Source organism: Cydia pomonella, chromosome 14 (genome assembly GCF_033807575.1).
Source record: "Cydia pomonella isolate Wapato2018A chromosome 14, ilCydPomo1, whole genome shotgun sequence".
Classification (NCBI taxonomy): Eukaryota; Metazoa; Arthropoda; class Insecta; order Lepidoptera; family Tortricidae; genus Cydia; species Cydia pomonella.
In genome coordinates, this window is record NC_084716.1 from 20,242,264 (window position 1) to 20,262,539 (window position 20,276).

The 20,276-nt window shown below is 38.6% G+C and overlaps 1 protein-coding gene across 4 annotated transcripts in view; it reads right to left on the bottom strand.

Annotated features, from left to right (window-relative positions):
- Positions 1-404: 404 nt before the first annotated feature.
- Positions 405-20,276, bottom strand: part of LOC133525167 (protein kinase C and casein kinase substrate in neurons protein 1) — a 218,078-nt gene continuing 198,206 nt past the window's right edge. For 3 of the 4 annotated variants that reach the window (XM_061861429.1, XM_061861426.1, XM_061861427.1), the window contains 6 exons: positions 17,348-17,574; positions 16,648-16,768; positions 11,816-11,914; positions 8,847-8,989; positions 7,693-7,898; positions 405-3,991 (listed from right to left, as the gene is read on the bottom strand). In XM_061861429.1, coding sequence (XP_061717413.1) covers positions 3,879-3,991; positions 7,693-7,898; positions 8,847-8,989; positions 11,816-11,914; positions 16,648-16,768; positions 17,348-17,574 — 909 coding nt within the window. In that variant the 3' untranslated portion in view covers positions 405-3,878. The remainder of the gene's footprint in view (positions 3,992-7,692; positions 7,899-8,846; positions 8,990-11,815; positions 11,915-16,647; positions 16,769-17,347; positions 17,575-20,276) is intronic. The other variant, XM_061861428.1, reaches the window with a different exon arrangement.

A 20,276-nucleotide genomic window follows, 5' to 3' on the forward strand; every position in this document is an offset into this window, starting at 1 on the left:
GCCTTTTTGATATTTAACAATTTGAACACTTATCAGTGAAAGAATAAGGATCAAAGTCAAATGGCGTTCTAAAAGTTTTAATTATGTGTCGAAAGATGGCAGTAAATTTACGTCGCTACAAAGTGTTCTTTGACAATACACCTCTATTTCAAATTCTCTTTGGTATAATTTACTAAATAAATAGTGCTCTAGTCACTAGAGCCTAGTGCAAGGCACTAAACAGATTCTGGCAGGCTTTAATTGGGTCATTCTCAAATTATATGACAGCGGTTAGACTCGACTCCGTCAAACTTTTCATACGTTTAGTATGGTTTGACTGAGTTTAGACGCAGGCACAAATCTGGAGAATGGCCAATTACGGTTCATACCTAACAAGGAGATGTTCGAACCAATAAAACGCACCGTCATATGTAACAATTTTTATTTTACCAATATTAATAATATATTAACATACGTGGTCCAAAGCCACCTGACTCTGATAATAATATAATACAAAGAATTTGCACAAGAGGTCACTGAACCCATAACAAAAAAACGAGCTACGACTAACTAGCAAGCCAAAGGCCCGCAGGTAAAAAAGGAGAAACACCCTTGACGTAAACATTTCATAATATATTAATCGATATCACTATTTAAAACTACTCGGGAGGCAATGCTAGGCCGAAATCAGACGTAACCGCCATCCGTACATACCTTTGCGACCGCCCCTTTACATGAACTTCACATTACTTGCTATCATTATACATTATATACAATGGGAAATAAATATATTATATGCACGACAAAATATATAATCGTGTATGTACACATAACCGCACCCACATATCACAAAATATAATCGCGTCCACCCACGGCCTCGGAACGGTGCATTATCGTGTCCATACACCACTAAATGCCACTAAAGTTTAAATTAACATTTTTGGTTTCCACATTGTACAAACAATTTCGTCCAAAAATATCTCTTACGAATCCCACCCGTGGACAGTCTAAAAAATTTTCAAAATTATACAATAGAAAAGTCTAGAAATCGTAAAAAACTTTTGGGTCCAAATGCGTCAGAAATAAAGTCTTGGTTGGCGAGTCACAATTTTAAATATCTCTAAAATGATTGGTAAAAGTTCCAAATCAACTTGCACAAAAATCTTCGATCCCGAACTAACGTGTGTAGCAATTCGTCATAATTTGAATTTTTTTGGCAGAAAATGTACACTGCATAAACATTCAACATAGTTAAATATATCAATTGAAATGTTGAGACGAGCATCGATACAATAATATCCGCAGTTGAATTTCCGATTATCGTTTATGCAAGTGATCGGATTCGGTACATCATAAGACAATTTAAAGCTTACGGCGAAACTTATCGATGTGAATTTATATTGTTATCCATAATCGGTACAAAGAGACATAACCACTAATTTAATGTACTTAACACATCACCTGTCGTTATACTATTGACTATCGCGCGGTCTTAGCCTCGCTCGAACGGGTGCATAGCTCGAAAGAAACGTCCCTCGTTTATGTAAAAGTAACGTGTATTTTTACACAAGTTGACATTAAATAAATATCCCTTCTGCATTTACATAGACAAGAGTCATTTCTTAAGTTTTACCTAAAAACTACGTGAGCTATATTTTGGGGTTTGTTCCTGGTTCGTCGTATTTCCTGTTTCGTCGGATTCCTGATTCGTCGTATTCTTGTTTCGTCGGAATGATATACGTATAATTAAATATGTCGTGCAGTAAATCTTCATATTTAGCAAATACTGGTTTACTGCACGACATATTCAATTATATGTATATAATGCCGGCGAAACAAGAATACGATGAATCAGGAATCCGACGAAACAGGAATACGACGAACCAGGAACAAACCCATTTTGGGAACCATTTAGACTATACAGTGTGCAACTGTAAGGTAAAAACGGAACTCCCAACTCATTTTAAATCTTGCAGCGATAAGCGTTACCTTTCTATGAAAAACAACGTTGTAAACGCTAGATTTAAATAGTATTAACAATGAAAGACTAGCGTTTTTATGTCGTTTTTGAAATAGAAACCGAAATTCTGAAGGAAAGAACTTTTCGGTTATTAACGCTGGTCGCTTTAGTATTAGTATTAGTAAAAGGGCATAAGTCGTATTAGTAAATTCATTAAATTCAATGCTGTTTGAGGAACAGTAGCCAGAAACATATTATTAAAACGTGACACTCAACACGCTGTTGCGTCGGGTAACGTAGCGTCATGTTTTAATCATATAATTCCGGCTTAAGAAAAATAAAATTTAAGAAGCTTATTAAAAAAAACACTAAATTCAAAACAGCAGCGAAAAAGAAAATGAATTTAAAGAGCGGTTTTTGATCTCACTTTATTCAAGGCGAGAGCGAGACAAACTTATTTGTTCATTTAATGTTGGTATAACTGTAGCCCTTTTAGAGTTGTCGCAGCGTACTCGAAGCGAAAACTGTAGCGACCTTTTAAGGCCACTGTTCTATCATTCAGTACCAAGGTCAGAATGACCTATACTCCGTTTTTTTTAAGATTAGTATTTTTCTAACCTCAAAAGTAAAGGTAATTAATCTTTTCTTCCGAAATGATAAGGTTCCCATGATACAATAATATGTAAACGACACTAGAATTCAGTGCATAGTTACTCCGATTAAATTTTGGAGGAGCAAAGTTACCACTACATTTGAGGTTATAAAATTACTAATCGAAAAAAAAATGGAAACAATGAAAGCCCTACTGATATTATATAGACATTTTACTATTTAATTTCCCGTTAAAATAACTAAATTTTGAGGTTACTACGAAATAATGCACACATTATTGGCCACTTCTATTGACACATCCTGATTTAGACTTTTATAGAAAAGCTAAGACACCAAACACTTTATATGCAACTGCGTATTTAACATTCAAAATACCTAGCCGATGTACGAATGTTTGTATTTCAACGTAATTAAAACGCTTTGCAAAAATTACGGCCTCTAGAGAAAACACGAATGGCTAGCACAACCCAAACATATTCTTAAATAAATAATTCAAACAATTCAAAGTGTATCGATTATACAACCATGAAAAAAAAAACCATAGATATTTGAGTCGCTTAACTTAAAACTTGTAACACAGTATTGGTTGAACGACGGAGTTACTTTATTTGTTTTTATTTTTAAACTGAATTTAGCTGACTCCGACACGGCTATCCTGATTAAGTGCGCGTCCTCACCCTTAGATAAAATGAATGGTATAAATATTCCAATATGGACTATAAACCTGGTTGTGCTAGCAATTGGCTACATAGATGGGCTCGCTCCGTCCTCGGCGTCAATTTTGAATCTCTCGTCACGCTCATAGCATGTCGATGGGCGACGTAACTTGAACAAGAGCGTACTGACATGGACGTACATCATCAAGGACCTTACATTCCTGGATGCTGCGTCTGGGAAATTCCGTTTAAGTCCGAAATATGACATCTATATCATTTTGTATTTACTTCTGCATGGTGGTTCTCATGAGGAATAGAGACATCAATTTTAACGTACCGTTATTCAAGGTTTTGTTCGCACCTCAACAGAATTACCTAGATGCAGGATCCAATTTATCCGCAGCACTGTGGAACGACGCCGTACTTGTGGTTGGACATGAGAAATTTCTGCTTTTCGACGATAAATTTTTACTATACTAACATAAATTTATGAAATTTTGTAAGGATATTGGGAATCTGTTCAGGACTATACCTCCCAAATTCTACCTTTTTTTTAGTCGACACGATAAAAAGTTATCATTGAAAAACAGAAAATTCTTAGGTTCGACCACAAGTACTGCGTCGTTCCACAGTGCACAGGTCCCTCCATGTACGAGTGCAGCCGGCGCCGGCTAGTGGCCGACGGGCTCCACGTAGTTGGCCGGGTAGAGCCCGACGCGCCCGTCCTTGCGGCCCTTGCACCAGCCCTGCTCGTCCTCGTCTTCTAGTTTCTCGAATAGGTCGCCTGGAAATAAAAGATAAAATTATATACAAATGGTAAAATTTAAAATCCGATATAGAATTTTACCCTCATCTAGTATTTAAATAAAATTTTATTGCTGTGCTTCTCATGTCTTGTGATAGTGACAGTAATATTAGATCCCTAGTGGCTTTCATATTGATTGTTACTGTGGCAAGATACGAAGCGGCACAGAAATATGATTCCTCGACTGTAAGTCTACATTCGTCCCAGATTAAGGCCCAATTCCCTTTCGACTGAGACGGAGACGAGAGGAGACATGCGGGAATCAATAGCATTGGTTTGTAATCCAGCGGAGTGAATAAGAGATACTCGTATGGATGCCAATGCTATTGATTATTATATTATAAAACGAGACTTGATCACGTATTAAGTTCTTAATTTACCTCCTACGTTGCTAAAGTTCAAGTTGATAAACAAGACCAAATGCGGGAAGTTCAAATACTCGCTCGGCTAGACGATGTTGATTTCAATTTTAGCCAATCTTCTCTAAGACCATGGGGACAACGCCGTCCTCGAAATCGGTTATTCGCGTATGGTCTAAAACGCAAAATGACTAGTGTAATATTTTGCCTATATCGCTTTTAGTCTACATTGCGAACGGTCTAGAACGCAAAATGACCACTTTTTTATTTCATTAGGTAGGTTAGGTTTGTTAGTTATCTTCAAATGGCCGAAGGCCAAACCGCCCCGCCGCGGCAGCGGGGCTCCGTCGATATTGCTAACGTAAAGATAAAACGACGAAAATGATGTAGGCATTTTGCGTTCTAGACCGTTCGCGATGTAGACTAAAAGTGATGTAGGCAAAATATTACACTAGTCATTTTGTGTTTTAGACTATCCACGAATAACCTCTCGAAATGTCGGAGGTAAATTTAGGAAAGTTTAAATCATCTTATCTCTTATCGCCGCCTCAGTGGCATCCTTAGCTAGGAAACCCATGTGCAAATTGATTTGCCGATCATAACTATCAAATTTAAATAACGAATGAGGGTATAATCATATATAAAAAATTACAAAACTATTGGAAAATTTTCATCATATTGAACCGGTATGATAAACCACAACCGATTGCGATACGTGTAATCCAAATATGATCAGTAATGATATAATTTATGACTGTTCGAGCAAGATAGTGCATTGCCGGTGCAATGTGTTTGCGAAGCCCCTTCTACATTTCCTACAAAAGATCCATCGATTGTGTAAAACGTACAAAACCATACAGCGCCATCTTCAATCAATATAGTTCGGTCATCCACGATGACGCGCAGATATCTCAAATCAAACCCTTAACTATGGAAGGTGGAGGTAAGGAATTAAATCTCCATCCAAGTGTCATCAAAAAACCTTAAATAGGTGGCGCTACAATACCTAGAATACTTATTAAAAAAATCAAATCATAGACAGCGCATTTCACTCCGTCAATAACGCCTAGGTTGTTAGCTACTCTAGCGCTACTCTGGAGAGATTTGGAACTATTATTTATGGCTGACAGCTGGACACTTTTGCAACAGTTCTACCATAAGAGATTTCACTCCTTTTATTTTAAATCCACACTCCATACCTTTAATAACATGGCATGATACCTTCTATACCTTCACCATAAGTTTTACGAGGCCTTAAACACTAGCGGCTGCGTCAACTCAAACGCAGTGCATCTCGCTTACACCAATGTCAGTACGAGGGAGATGCATTGAGTGTTAGTTTACGCAGTCGCTAACGAATATGTCAGTATCTAACTCGTGGTAAAGATACAGCTCTCGAATTCAAAACACGATTTTTTCTTACACTACAATTTTTCTCTTTAATACTTCATTGAGAATAATTTGCGTTAAACATCTACACGTATGCTTGAGTAGAGTAATATATCAAATTTAGAGTTAGCTTAAACAGGCTACCAACTGTGACAAATAGATTAAGGCCTCATTTACACGGTGTGAGAACTCGCATGCGATTTTCATTACATTGCGGTATTTGATCGGTCGGCCGAATTGATTGTAACCTCAATAGTCCGCAATGTAAGTAAAATCGCATGCGAGTTCTCGTGCCGTCTAAATCAGCCCTAACAATTCCATTATTTAATTATAACCGTGTAGAAGGGACGGGGTGTACAGTGCACCGTAATAAGGTAAGGCTCGCCTCAGTTAAGGGTATAGGCGCGGTGGCACGGCACGGCGATGGCGTCCGGTCGCCAGACAAGCTCGGTCTCTAAGGTACAGCAAAACAAACAGGTACAGTAAGCAACAGAATCGGTACAAAAATGACCTGAGTTAGTGCAGAATCATGGGCGCGTCCCGTGCCACCATGCTTGAATCCTTTTCAGTCACGTTAGGTGTACTTTTATTACCTTTCATATGCGTAACAGGGCAATTCTAGTTAAGTTTTTAGATCTATTTCCTTTACACTAATATATGATACTAATTTGACGTTTTTGGTTGAAGAAATGTCACTTTTGATACTGACAAATCAGTATCATATTAGAAAACGGAACTAATAACTAGAACTAGAATTGGCTCGTTAGTAGGTGTCGAACGTGGAACTGTATAGTTCGTGGCCGCGAGGAAGCGCAGAATTGTCAAATCTAACCTTTGATAACATGACAATACGAAACAATATTGTCAGACAATATTCAAGGCACGCGTTTTCGCGAATTACACGATATTTAATATAAATAAGAATCCAATACGTAATGAACGGAATTACGTTCAGCAATATGAGGTTAAATTCTTTGCATTTTGAAAAGAAAACGGTTATTTAAGTAAGTACCTATGTACTTTTGATTATATATATACAGGATGATTCAGGAGACGTGAGCAGGATCAAGCCTGCGTATTAAAGTAAGTGATCAGTAACTGTTTCGTACCAGTATTTGTGAGATAAACATTTAAAAAAAAATCCGTTCAAATTTTTTTATTTTATTTTATTTACGACATTTGGTCACCCTCTTTGTTTTATCCATAACAAGATTTAATGACATCGGAGGCAGGTTACTTTTGAAAAATCGTATCTCACTCAAGTGTGCCATTTTTCCTTTAAAATTTGTCCTTAAAAAAAGTTAGATAACAGAAAAAAAGCGTGATTGTTTTACTTAAATATGACGGTGAGCGATTCATTAACATTTACTGATTGTGAAGGCTTGGTCCTGCTCACGTCTCATGAATCACCCTGTATATATAACCAATCAGTAACTTCATATGTTAACAATATGCAGGTTATATATTTGCCAAGTTTATCTTTTATCCGAAAGAGATATTTCATAAATCAACGGAATTTCCACCCCACATTACGATACATCGGATAAAATTTATTTCTAAACATTGAGAAGTAGACGCGATGCAACTAAATTTTGCAGAGTGGCACGGTTCGACGCATCTAAAAAACAAAGTAAAGCAAGGGTAAACTGATACTACGTACGCAACGTATGAAGTGCATTATACAAACTGATATTTGTATGATTGAAAATACTCGTCATGCATTACGTTGCGTTGCAGACGTGGGCTCAGTTCATCCCTGTCTGGCGTAAGAAATTGTGAAATCATTCGTAAAAAAAAATATTTTGGAGTCGCACCGATCATGCTGCTTGCCCGGGCATGCTGAAATTTTCTAGTAACCGTAAATCTTCTTCGAACGAGTTCTCCAGCGGTTTGCGGGGCGGTTCTAGAGGGAGATGCCGGATGGTACCTCACCTTGCCTGAAGCTGAGCTCGTCGCTCTCGGCGCCCGTGTAGTCGTACAGCGCGCGCACGGGCTGGCCCGGCTCGCCGGTGTCGGTGAGCGCGCCGCCGGACTCCTCGTCCCACTCGTCCTCGTCGAACGGGTTCTCCTGCGGCTTGCCGGGCGGCTCTTTAGCCGGGGAGCTCTTGTTGGATTTTGGTGCGGAGGCCGTGCCGTTCCTGGAATCGAATTACACCGTTTAGTCTGCAGTTGGGACGCGTTTTTAAAAATCGGATCATTATATTTAGTTCACAACGCTGAAGGAGATGATGGAGGGAACCTATCGCAATCTCGAATTTTTCTTTATTCGATGTTTAATTTGCCAAATTTTCATTAAACCGAACGAGTTTCCTTTTAAAAAATCCATCAAATTTTCAAAATTCTGTAGAAATCATTAGATTAGGTTAGATTTGTAACCTTTCTGAATATCCGACAGAAAATTTGGCAAACTAAATACCGATTTTTTTTTTCGAGAAATTGCGATAAACTAGGTAACCGATAATAATCTATCCATTATTTTATTCAGTGAAATTTGTTAGAGACCTTAAGGATGTATTCGTTTAGTCAATTTGTGACAGTTTGGGGCAGATTCACTTTGCTATTGATGCACAAATATAGCTGTGTTCCTTTTTGGCCTATCAAGGAAGAGAAACAGTGAGCACAGGAACAGTTGAGCACTTGTCCAAGGATGTTTCTATCACCAAAATTTTAAATCAGGCCATCAGGAAAGGGCAGGTACTAACGAATCCATCAACATCGGTTCCTCAGAAATGTTGGCGAAGGCGCAACGCGGGTCTGCAAGAGCGAGACGGAACGAGCCGCCGCGTGATAACGGCGCGTGCGAGGGACAGGAAGCGCACGCGAATAACTCCAGGCGCTCGATGCTGCAGGTAGGATAGGATCAAGGATTAGGTTAAGGCTGGGGAGTTCAGGTTTTACCCAATGTATAGGTACTTTGGATAAGTACATTCATGACAGCGTTACAACACTATATTGTGGGGAAAAAGTGTACCGACATCCGTGATTTTAGAAAACTTCCCAAGGAACTAGGAGCATTTTCTCGCTAAAAAGCATTTAATGTACTTTTTATTTTATCACGTTAGGCTTAAAAAACAATAGATACTCACGTGACAGCAATAGGTGCGCTGATGGTCTCCTTCTTGATAACGTTGTTCGTATTGTTGGCGTTCGAAGTATTGTTGTGGTTGGCTGGCGGCGGCTCGTGGTTGGCCTTCGTCGCCATCTTGTTGTTTGTGATCGGCGGCAGCTCCTGGGGGTCATTGAAGACTTAGAGCAGATCGGAGGATGTGTACTCGATGCTTGTATGAAATAGTGCCTTTTGCTTTGATTTCCTAACTTTATCTTACGAATAAGATGTGGTGCGAATTCATTGTTATAATGTAGTCACAAAAGTTGCTGAGGTATTGAGATACAGGTCATAATTAAATTAATTTTGAGCTCTGTGAGTAATTGATAAGACAATAACCGAACACGTCATGCAAGTAGAAGTATTTTGCTTAAATTTACTAGGTCATTTTACAAGGCATTATTTCTCAGAAACATCGAGTTATCCTTCGTTATCATCTGTTATCGTTTTAAATTTCATATATATCGGGGGAATATAATATTTGTATTCAATAAATACTTTATAGGAATAAAATATATTTAACTATAAAATACAGATAATTGTTAATGGTTTCATTAATGATCATGCCAATATGCGATAAGCAACATCCATCATGCGACATTGATAGAAAAATAAAATAAATAATATAAAATCGAAGCGGTACAGCTAGAATTGAAATGAGAATGACTCTCTGCCCACTCCCGGTTCTACAAAGAACTAAATCGCTTCATGCCAACTACTGACCTCTTATATATTATAATAAAAAAATTACCGTATACGTATAATACGGTAATACACGTTATACGTTTTCATTCTCATTTGAATCCCCTGAAGGGCCTACTCACGTCTGTCGGCTGCTCGGGGGCGGGAAAGGGCCGGGACAAACTTGGTTAGGCCCGCTGTCAATGTGTGGACTTAACCTATGTAGGGATACTTTTGGATGAACAATCACAAAGCTTAGTGACTTTAATGAGAATTTATATACTTAAAAGGACAGTATTTTTCAATAACCGTTTTGAAATATGGGGTGCAAATACACTAAGCAAAAAAATAAGTTTTCAAAAATAAAATAATCTCTTTCTACCATATAAAAAAAAAAGATTCCTGTTTGTTTCTGGTTTTTGTTTGTTCATCGAAAAGCAAGAAGGCAGGTATGACAATCAAATTTTAGATCCACACTTTTTGTCATCTACTCTTGGATAGGTACTTTGAACTTACATATTTTTACTTTCTGTCCTAAAAATGTATTGAATAAAGCAAATGTATTATTTATTTATTTATTTATTTATTTAATCTTTATTGCACATAAGAAAACACACTGTACAATAGGCGAACTTAATGCCGTAAGGCATTCTCTACCAGTCAACCTTTAGGCAAAGCAGATAAGTTGTAGGCGGTGCAAAAACATAGGTATAGGTGATACAATTGATACAAGTACGAACACAATACATTCATAAAAAATACACATACATAAACATACATATATATTAATAATATTGATACAAATACATATACTTACATATACATACACATATATATATATATATATGAAATCAGATGAACTTACAAAGCAGAAACATTAAGATTTTCCAGTACTGCCAGCAAAGTGCTCACTTAAGGATTTTTTAAAAGCAAACCTGTTCGGACACTGTCTAATTTTGACAGGGAGACTATTCCAAAGGCGAGCTGCCTGAATAGAGAAAGAATCGGACATGTAACCAGTTCGGTGAGATGGTATAGACAGAGATAGATTGCCAGAAGAGCGAAGCTGACGGACACGAGAGACACCATAGTAGTGGAAGAAAGATTTTAGATATTCGGGGGACTGAGGGTCGTTAAGAACAGAAAAGAGGGTGCAGAGCATGCGAATGTTGCGCCGAATACGAATGGGAAACCAGCCAAGTTTTGAGCGGAATGAGGAGACATGATCGTATTTGCGGAGACAGAAAACAAAACGGATACAATTATTCATTAAACGATCTAATTTGTCCAAGAGCTCCTCATTTAAGTCCGGATAACACACATCGCCATAGTCGATTATTGGTAGGATTAAAGTTTGTACTAATAATATTTTGGTTTTAATAGGTAAAAAGTGTTTAAGTCTGTTGAGAGCATGAAGAGAACCAGTAACTTTGCGGCTTATTTCAGCTATCTGTGTCCTCCAGCTCAGGGTACTATCGATATAAACACCCAAGTCTTTTACACTTTGGCTGTAGGGAATAGGCGTGCCACTAAAGTATACAGGAGGTATAAATTCGAGTTTAAGGAGCTGTCGGGCGCCGCCTATGACAATGGCCTGACACTTGGAGGGGTTAACGAATAGACCGAACTTCTGAGACCAATGTTGGATGTGTATGAGGTCCAGATTTAACTTATCAATGGTGGCAGTAAGGTCAGCAATGTTACATCGGTCATAGAGTTGCAGGTCGTCGGCGTAGAGATGGTACGAGCAGCGAAGGTCCGGAGTTATAAAATTGACAAAGATAGAAAACAATAGGGGTGAAAGAATACCTCCTTGTGGTACACCAGTGGCTAAGTCACACCATTCGGACAAAGTGCGGTCGACACGTACAGCTTGCTGACGTCCACAAAGATACGCCGAGAACCAATTCAAGGCACAAGGCGACACGTTGAGGTGCTCAAGTAGGGCAAGGAATTATTAAACATAAACAATAATTTGAAAACTGTGTTACTCACAACCGGGTACGTCGCTCCAGTTGATAATCTGCTAAAATGTGTGCCCCGAATAAAAATATATTGAATACACTTAATAGAGCCAAATCAAGCTAACTCTGCATCTACTTTGAAATGATGAAGTGTGCTTCACTATAGTCTATAAACGCCATATTCTGATTGGAATTCTTCCACCTCACTGCAAAGTCCTAATCTGACCTTTTCTTTGCAATTTTGGCCAAACAGTGTGGATCTAAAACTGTCCGTGTCCGTGTTGGTGGGTGTCCGTGTACGTACGTCCTCGCTGACGGGTCTCTGGTTGAGCAGCGTGATGGGCGCGGTGGGCAGCGACTCCTTCTTGCCCTTCGCGATCTCGCGGAACTCCTCCGTGTACTCCTGCGACACTAGCTAAGTCACACCCGGCTCGAGACAATGGGACATTCTACCGCTACACGCTACCACCTTCCACCTAACCTAACCAGCTAGTGGTGCCCGTGGAACCGGACTCCGTGTATTCGAAAGTTTAATTTATTAGAGTGGTGGACCTTTCGGTGCGCTTGATATATTTTTTTTTACAGGTGGGTCACCAACTTCTCTGAAGTTAATATCCATAACGAAAGTCGACAGTGGGTTGGGCCCTTTATACATTATGTTAATTCCTGGTCCACTTCGGATGCTTTCAGGGATCGTCAGCGGTAAGCAGACCATCCATTAAGAACCGCAGGATAAGAGAGTAAATCTGCACAAAAACAGATCAGTATTTTAGATCTGCGCTAACTGAAAGTAGTTTGTCCCATAGTCTCTGAGCAGTGCTTGGGCGAAATCAAGAGAAAACATAAAAAATAAAACGATTAATAGAAAATAACACGACCACTCAAAGCATGTTAACTAACAAGCTCCGATCTCTGGAAACATGCAGGTTACTGAAGAAAAAGGAAAGTTACATTCTAATTGAAGGACTATTCAAAACACAGGCGAAATTAAGTGCATTTTTTGTAGTCGCATATGAACTATATAAAATATACAGTGTTTGGTGAGTTGAGCAAAAACTTAAGTATTTTGAATAATCTTTCAGATCAGAACAAAATCATACCACTAAAACAGTAAAAACTAAAAAAAAACTATGTTAAAATAGCAGTTGATCAAGTAGATTTAATCAGCTGACACTAAACACGACCATTCGAAATAGCTGGCAGTGCTGTGCTTGTCTATGTATTGTTTTTGAAGATATTTCTAAGCCTAGTTTGTTTCAACTAAATTGCTTTCAATAATCGCCATCGTAATTGCCTTAGGGGAGAATCATGTCCTATCGATTAATCATGTCGTACTAAAAACCTTACAATGTTTTCCTTATTAAAATCGTTTGTTTGTTTTGTTTTACTAATTTCATTACGTGTAATAACCTATCGTGTTTTGACATCAAAAGACAGGCACCTAACTGTATTGTTTTATTATTTTGTATTGGTCTTCGTCTTCTATAGTCCTTTCGTCTGTTTGTAAACGCTGCTATGCGTGCTTACCGAATACCAGTAGATTTACAAAAGATTCGACTACTGCCATTATCTACGCAATATTGCCAAACTAAATATTTGCTATTAGATCTTTCTAAATAGTCCGTCTGTCAATATTTCGTTACTAAAAAGATTCATAAATTGTATTAGACGTGTATAGTCTCAGACTAATTCTTGCTTCAATTCGTGCGTGCAAATTTGGCAGCTAATGTAAGTAGATGGCGATATACGATTCCTTACATTAGGTATGCAGTAACTTTGGTTGTCAAAATTTCACTTTTGATAATTTTACCACAAAACATGTAGCCGTATAACGCCATCTTTTCCATTTTTTTTTCTAAGACTTGAAACACCATTCAGGATGTAACAAAACTACTGGGGATCCATTTAAGGGCATATTCGGTATCAGGTTCTGATTAGGAAAAATTTGAAGAAAAATTTTCAACCCTCTATCCAAAAGCCAAAAATTTTTCGTGTTAAAAACGTTTATCTTCTGCTTTTTCCTATATTTCCGATACCGAATATTCCGTTAAACGGATCCCGACTATTTTTGTTACACCTGTATCCTATCATTCAATGATTCATTGCTGATGCCGGTGGTTGAATCACATGTAAATCGACCAGACCCGTAACGGTGAGGATGAGTGAGCGTGCTGTGATCTTTGCGTCTCTATTCGTCAATATTGTCGTCTTGCAACCCTCACGGTGTATGCCTCGTGTCACCAAAACCATTGTGAAGTCAATCAAAACTGACGTGTTAGCCCGGTTCTTGGTTCTAGTGCTTTTGTACTGGGCGGTTAGCAGGTTTCGGGAATCCTGTGTGCTATTACGGAATACCGAGGTTTAAAATACCCTTATAAATAAAAATCTGTTGTGTTGAAGAAGTCTCCATTCAGCAACTCGGCTACATACACCTAAAGGTCACCTAAAAAGGTAATAATAAATCACTCTTTCAGAACGGGACACAAGTTGCACTGCTTTTCTACAAAAAGTCCTGTCCTGGCTTCAACTAAAATAAAAAAGTTGCGCGTTTCGGAATGGCTAACCGTGATTAACATTAGTTTAATTTGTGACGAATATGTTTTTTGTATAACACGAATTAAATTCATTAATTAAAGTGCCTAAGTGCAGTGTTGGGATTATGTTCTGGTCCGCATCAAAAGCGCAATGCTGGTTACAATTTTTTGGTGCTAACCAGCCAACCGCCCAGAAGTCTAATTTCAGTTCGATCGAGATGTACCCTTAACATCAGCTAGAATCTACGTAGTAGCTCATGTCTAGAATAATTAACTCTTGTAAACATAGCCGCGATTCAAAGAGTTACGGACTGTGAAAAAGGTGTAATAAAAAATCGTGTCTCGGGGGTTTGTCAACTGAATTTAAGATAACAAGAACTAGGGCCAAGCGATACTTGCTTGAAATGTAAAATTTTAAGCACGATTATTTCCTACACTATTTTTCTACTTTTAAAAACTTTTTCTCAGGGTTTGAATTGTTAAGTTTTAATTTAAAGTAATAATACGTCTAAAGCTGTAAAGCGTTGTTTTATTCGCTTCTCGCTAAAATCTTTCTTTAATTGAAGGAAATTACCGAACGAGGATAGAATTTATAATTATATCCGCGTTCATAAGAATATTGCCGCGTACTTCAAAAATCTAAAATATTCTGGGTCTATACGTCTTCAGAAGTCAAACGCGAGTTAATATCTGTGTCCGGGAACATCTCGATCGATCAAGAGAGCTATGGGCCCTACACCGTGACGGCGTACCATCGCGGCGTTGCCGTAGACCCAGCAGTCGGGCGCGCCCCGCTCGGGCGCGGCGCCGCAGAAGGGCAGGCGCGCGCGCAGGCGGCGCAGGCGCGCCGTCCAGCGCCACGCCGAGCTGGCCGCGGCGCTCGTGGCGGTCACGGCGCGCGTCAGCATGGCCGACGCGGCTTCGGGGAGGAATTGGAATAGCGGCGTGGCTGACGGTTCTTCCTACCATATCACCACAGTATAAGAAGTCTTTATGAGGAGTCTGGTTACCGGTGACCTATCTTCGACCATTTTTTTAAATCTCTTTCGAGATACAACTGAAGCCACATCGGGTAGGAGTTGCAATAGCGGTATGGCTGACGGATCTTCCTACCGCACGAGTAATCAACAATACTGTGTGCGACAGACGAGTATTTCCGATGCCGTTGCTGTGTTTTGAAGTCATGGTTTTCGCAAAAACTGTGTGGCCACGATTATTAAATGTCTGCGCTGCCTGGATACTGCGAGAATATATTTGAATGGACTGTATCGAAACTCGAAAGACAAAGACGCTCTGCCATTTTTTGCCTTCCTTGCGCAGATTACCATGTAACCTACTAAACGTTAAGTACACACATTAGCCGTCTGACAAACTAAAATTGTGGAATCGCGCTAGTAACTTTTTATGAAATCAACTACTACACATGTTATATTCAAAACCCTCCGTATGACCTAGGTCCTATAGCTTATTCCCAAAAAGTCCCAACCTACACACAATCACACAGAAGTCGGACCATTTCACGATTATAATGATCCAATTTAAAATTGACTAGTTCCTAATGATACAGTTAAGAGTAAGCTTCTGGGAATTAGTTGGGTCGCTAAAACTAATCGGCCCTGTGATTTTATCATCCCTACTGAATATTTAAAGGGTTGAATTAAAATCCTACATAAACACGTTATTCAGAATGTGAATTAGCCTAAAACTTGAGAATAATTGAATTTTAGATTAAGTTTACGCACTTTGTTAAAAAAATGTTAATCCTTTTACCTGATAATAAGTTCAAATATAAATGAGATAGAGGTAAAGAATGCGAGGGCCGTGTAAAGTTTGCGTAATTCTTATATCGGTGCGGTATCACTTACAAATATGCTCAGCAAATATTGGCCAATGGCATTGGAAGGTATTAACTAGATACAAGTAACTACAGATAAAAGCGTTAGAACTACTGGGAATTTGAAATTTTTAAAGTACGTAGTGTCATGCTGATCTCATACTAGGCCTAGGTAAGAAACATCTAGATCAACGTAAAGCATTCGGTTAATACGATGCATAGCTTATAGTTGCGTAAATATTGCTTTGCGTGGATGTCGGATATAATACCATCAATTTTCGAATAAACTAAAATTATTAGAAAGAATGTCGGGAAGTATTTATGTGTATGATCTTCCGGAAAAGATACCCCTTCGTCCGTTTTATATAAGAAAAACCTAGAAATCATATTCACATATGCGTTTTTGACTGGACGGTAAATGGGGCACTCCACGTGTAACAGCCATTGGAAATATCTTTCAATTGTTTACCGTATTGCCGCGCAATAAATTCCAAATTACTAAAGGGATGTGAGATATCTTCTAATTAAAAATTTAAGGAACAGATGTTTCGAACGTCAAATTTTTTTTGACTGTCTTTACATTTTGGTGATTTATTCTGGTTGTTTGGTAGTAATCAGAGACCTCTATCTGACTACGGTAAATATCATCAAAAAATGTGGTCAAAATAAACAACCCGGGTCTGGTTTAAATTGATAGTAATCATATCCGACTTTTATAAGTAAGAAGGTTGTCCTTGGCACTTGACACAAGGAGGGATGAGACAATACCTCAAACTGTGGCCACGCCATGGCCATATTGACTCCGTGGTTGTTGGCCCACCACTTGAGGTCCTTTTGGTGGTCTGCATTGTTTATCGTGTGGTGGAACTCCTCGTAGATTTGGGGTAATCTGGAAACGATGGCGAATCAGTCAGTAACAAAAAACCAATTCACAGTTTTATTAAAACAGAAAGAAAATATGGAATGTTATTGGAAGGACTATTTGTATGTTTTAGCAAACCCAAATACACCATAACCATTAGAAGCAACATTGGGCAGCTTACAGAAGTTCGCCAGCATAATAGTAGTAGTAGTAAAACACTTTATTGCATAGAACAAGTACATAACACAGAGAGAATACAATAAATGTGTACAAAGGCCAACTTATCTCCTATATATTATGAGGAGATGATAAAACCTTGGATCTTTCTCAACAATGTGGACTGCTAATAACAATGCTAATGAACCCAGAGAAACTCAAATAACTAATGTTGTGAATTTTTTGGAGAGTGAATGTGTCCACGTTGATCAGATAATCAACCATCTGTTGCCAGAAAATGAATATCTTGAATCCAAGATATTCATCTGGCAATCGGTGTGGTCGTAATCCAATAAGATGGTTGAACATAAACAGCACAGCGTAGACATTAAGCAACGGTACAAAGATCGGAAGATCGTCAGGGATAACGACCCAGAGAGGATTACTCACGTAGGCTCCTGACTGATGTTGAGGCACTTGTGGAAGCTGAACAGTACGTCCTTGAAGAACGTCAGCCGCTGGGCTTCCATCTGCTGACACCTCTCGAAGACACCGCTCATGTCCTCGATGTAGCGAGGATTGTAGGCGGTGATCTCAGCGAGAGCCGCTTGGTATTTCTCTCGGGATTTGGACACTTCCTCGCGGCATTTGGATACGCGCTCCGCCATTTTCTTAACCTGTAACATAGAAAAGGGATATTAAGATTATTTACTGGGAAGGACCAATTAGTATTAGGCATATAATATAGCGCTACTTTGGGGAAATGATGGTATACATTGGCGATAAAGTTTAGACGATCTATACAATTAAGAATTGTTTATAGATAACGTCAATAGAAACTTAATATATATATATATATATATATATATATATATATATATATATATATATCGAAATATAATATCATCGTATATATGGAAATAATGACGTTTCGTAGCATCTGTCATCTTGATATTAATTTTTTTACGATTGACGCTTGTCGATAAACGATTTAGTACAGTTTTCGTTAACAAATAGCTGATATAAATGATTTCCGATGTCACTTTTTACGCAAGAATATCAAACTATCCTGAAAATAGCGAGAACATACTTAAAACACTACAAGACAAGACATACATACATCTACAAGACCGATCAACTCCACTCACTCTTTGTTTTTGCACAACAAAGACATAAAACCGTAGCTTGCAAACTTGCCAATTTATCTTAACACAATGAAACAGTGTACTCAATGGCCGAAACTCAAAAGTGTGTCAGTCGAAACTGGACCACATCCAACTCCCGGCAGTTCTTGATTTACAAATCGCACCTAAATCTGGGCCAGGAAATAAGTCTTCAATTGATAATGCGAATTGGGTTTAATTTATTTTTAGCCAAAAATTTCGCTTGCAGTCTACATGCAGTGGACCGTTTTTGATAAATGAAACTGCATTACTTGTGTCAAAAAATTTCTATTTTTCTAATTTCTAACTATGGACGAAAAATCTTCAAGAAACTTTGGTGAACTTATCCTAATGAAAACACCATTGAGTTCTCTTAGATTTTTTCCAGGAGTACCCAAGAACTTTCAACTCTTAACTCTTCTTTGAAAACTTTCTGTAATTTGCATGTCGGTAGATGTGATGAATTTTATTTCTTGTACTTGTCGCGTGTTCCATGACGTAGGGCACTTTACCCTCACCATGAGTTTTACGCGGCATTAAACGTGAGGGACTGCGGAAATGCATTGCGAGTTAGTTTACGCAGTCGCTAGCGAATATGCCAGTGTCAAACTCATAGTAAGAACACTTATTCATTTGGTTAACATATGTAAAGTAAGCTACAAGTAATGCTGCGGTTGCAAAATTAGCATAATACCTAGGAGCATGTTTCTACAGAGTGGAAATACCATGCGATCGATTATTTAAACTACATAGGAAGTTTTTTGAGAGGCTCTGAGACCTCTAATTAGTTCACGTGATATATTTTCATAACCGGAAAAAATTGTAATAACAATAGAAATAGACAGCTGCCAGATAACTGTCAACAAGGATAATTGTGGATTTTGCTCTTGAATGAGGGTCAAATTCTTTTGTAATGATGTTTAAAAAATGAGATTGAAATGTTCATCAAACTTTATTATAATAATGAACACTTCAGATTAAAGCTAACGTCGAATTTAGAAAATGGCAAATGTCTACTAAACTAGAAACACTTTCTACTTTAGCAACAGTAAGCCAGATGCCTCGGTAACCGGTGCAGTAGCTTAAGGCCCTCAGCACACGGAGTGTTAAGCGTAAGAGATGCGTAAGCGTATCGTAATACGCGCGTAGAACGAGATCGCCACGAGCACGAACAACTTCAAATAAATCCGCACACGAAGCGTCGTCGTAGCGTAGCGTATGAGATTTCTGTCGTCATTATGACAGGCGTAAAAAACAAACAATAAAAAATCTAAAAGATGAAGACATCTGAAGAGAAAGTAAGATCGTCTATACATTCGCCGAACACATATGATGCCAGCGACGCCATGATTTCAACTATAAAATGATTACGCTTACGCGACGCTTGGTGCCCAGAACTGTACTCGTCTCGTACTCGTAACGTTTTTACGATACGCTTACGCGTCTCTGACGCTCCAGGTGCTGAGGGCCTAAGTGTTACTAAAGTATGAAGTGAAGTGTTAGGTTTTATAAATAATTGCCATTTACAAAAGTCACCGCTCTCAAGTTACCCCAATACACCTTCCACAACTCACATTTTATACGTCTACTTTTACAATTAGATTCACGTTTTATCTGTCGGCGGCCGATCGTAAGATCAGGCAGATTGTAATATACCTGTGTAATGTTTTGACGATAGTCAGTGATGACCGTATGTGACTACTAGTCACATTAAAACAATAGACAGATAGGAAAGGTTGCTTCAGATGCCCAAACGGCAAACTGTCCAGAAATACGGGGCACCGTCGACTTAGATAGATTGTCATGTTTCACGATATGCCTGATCTTACGATCGGCCGCCGACTTATCAAATGATTCCCCCGTCTACGTCTTCCATTAAATTCCTCCGCTCTGCGCAGCTACGACAATTTCCGTAAACGTAACAACGTAAAGCCAGGTGATAAAGTGAAGGAAATCACGAGACCCAGCGGCGTCGGCCTACAGCCAAATTCATTATACTTTAAGCTCTTAGGCTTAAGGTTTATAATGCAATAGCGAGTTGTGGTAAATGAAGTGGAGTACCCAGACACTATGTCTGCGGCCACCCCTCACTGAGCACTAATTGGATGCCATTTTGAGATAAATTAACATAAAGATGAGCTAATTTAAAGTGGTTATTAAAATGGATCCATGGTTCGGTGTGCAACTATCAGAATTTGGTATTGTAATGTATGAAG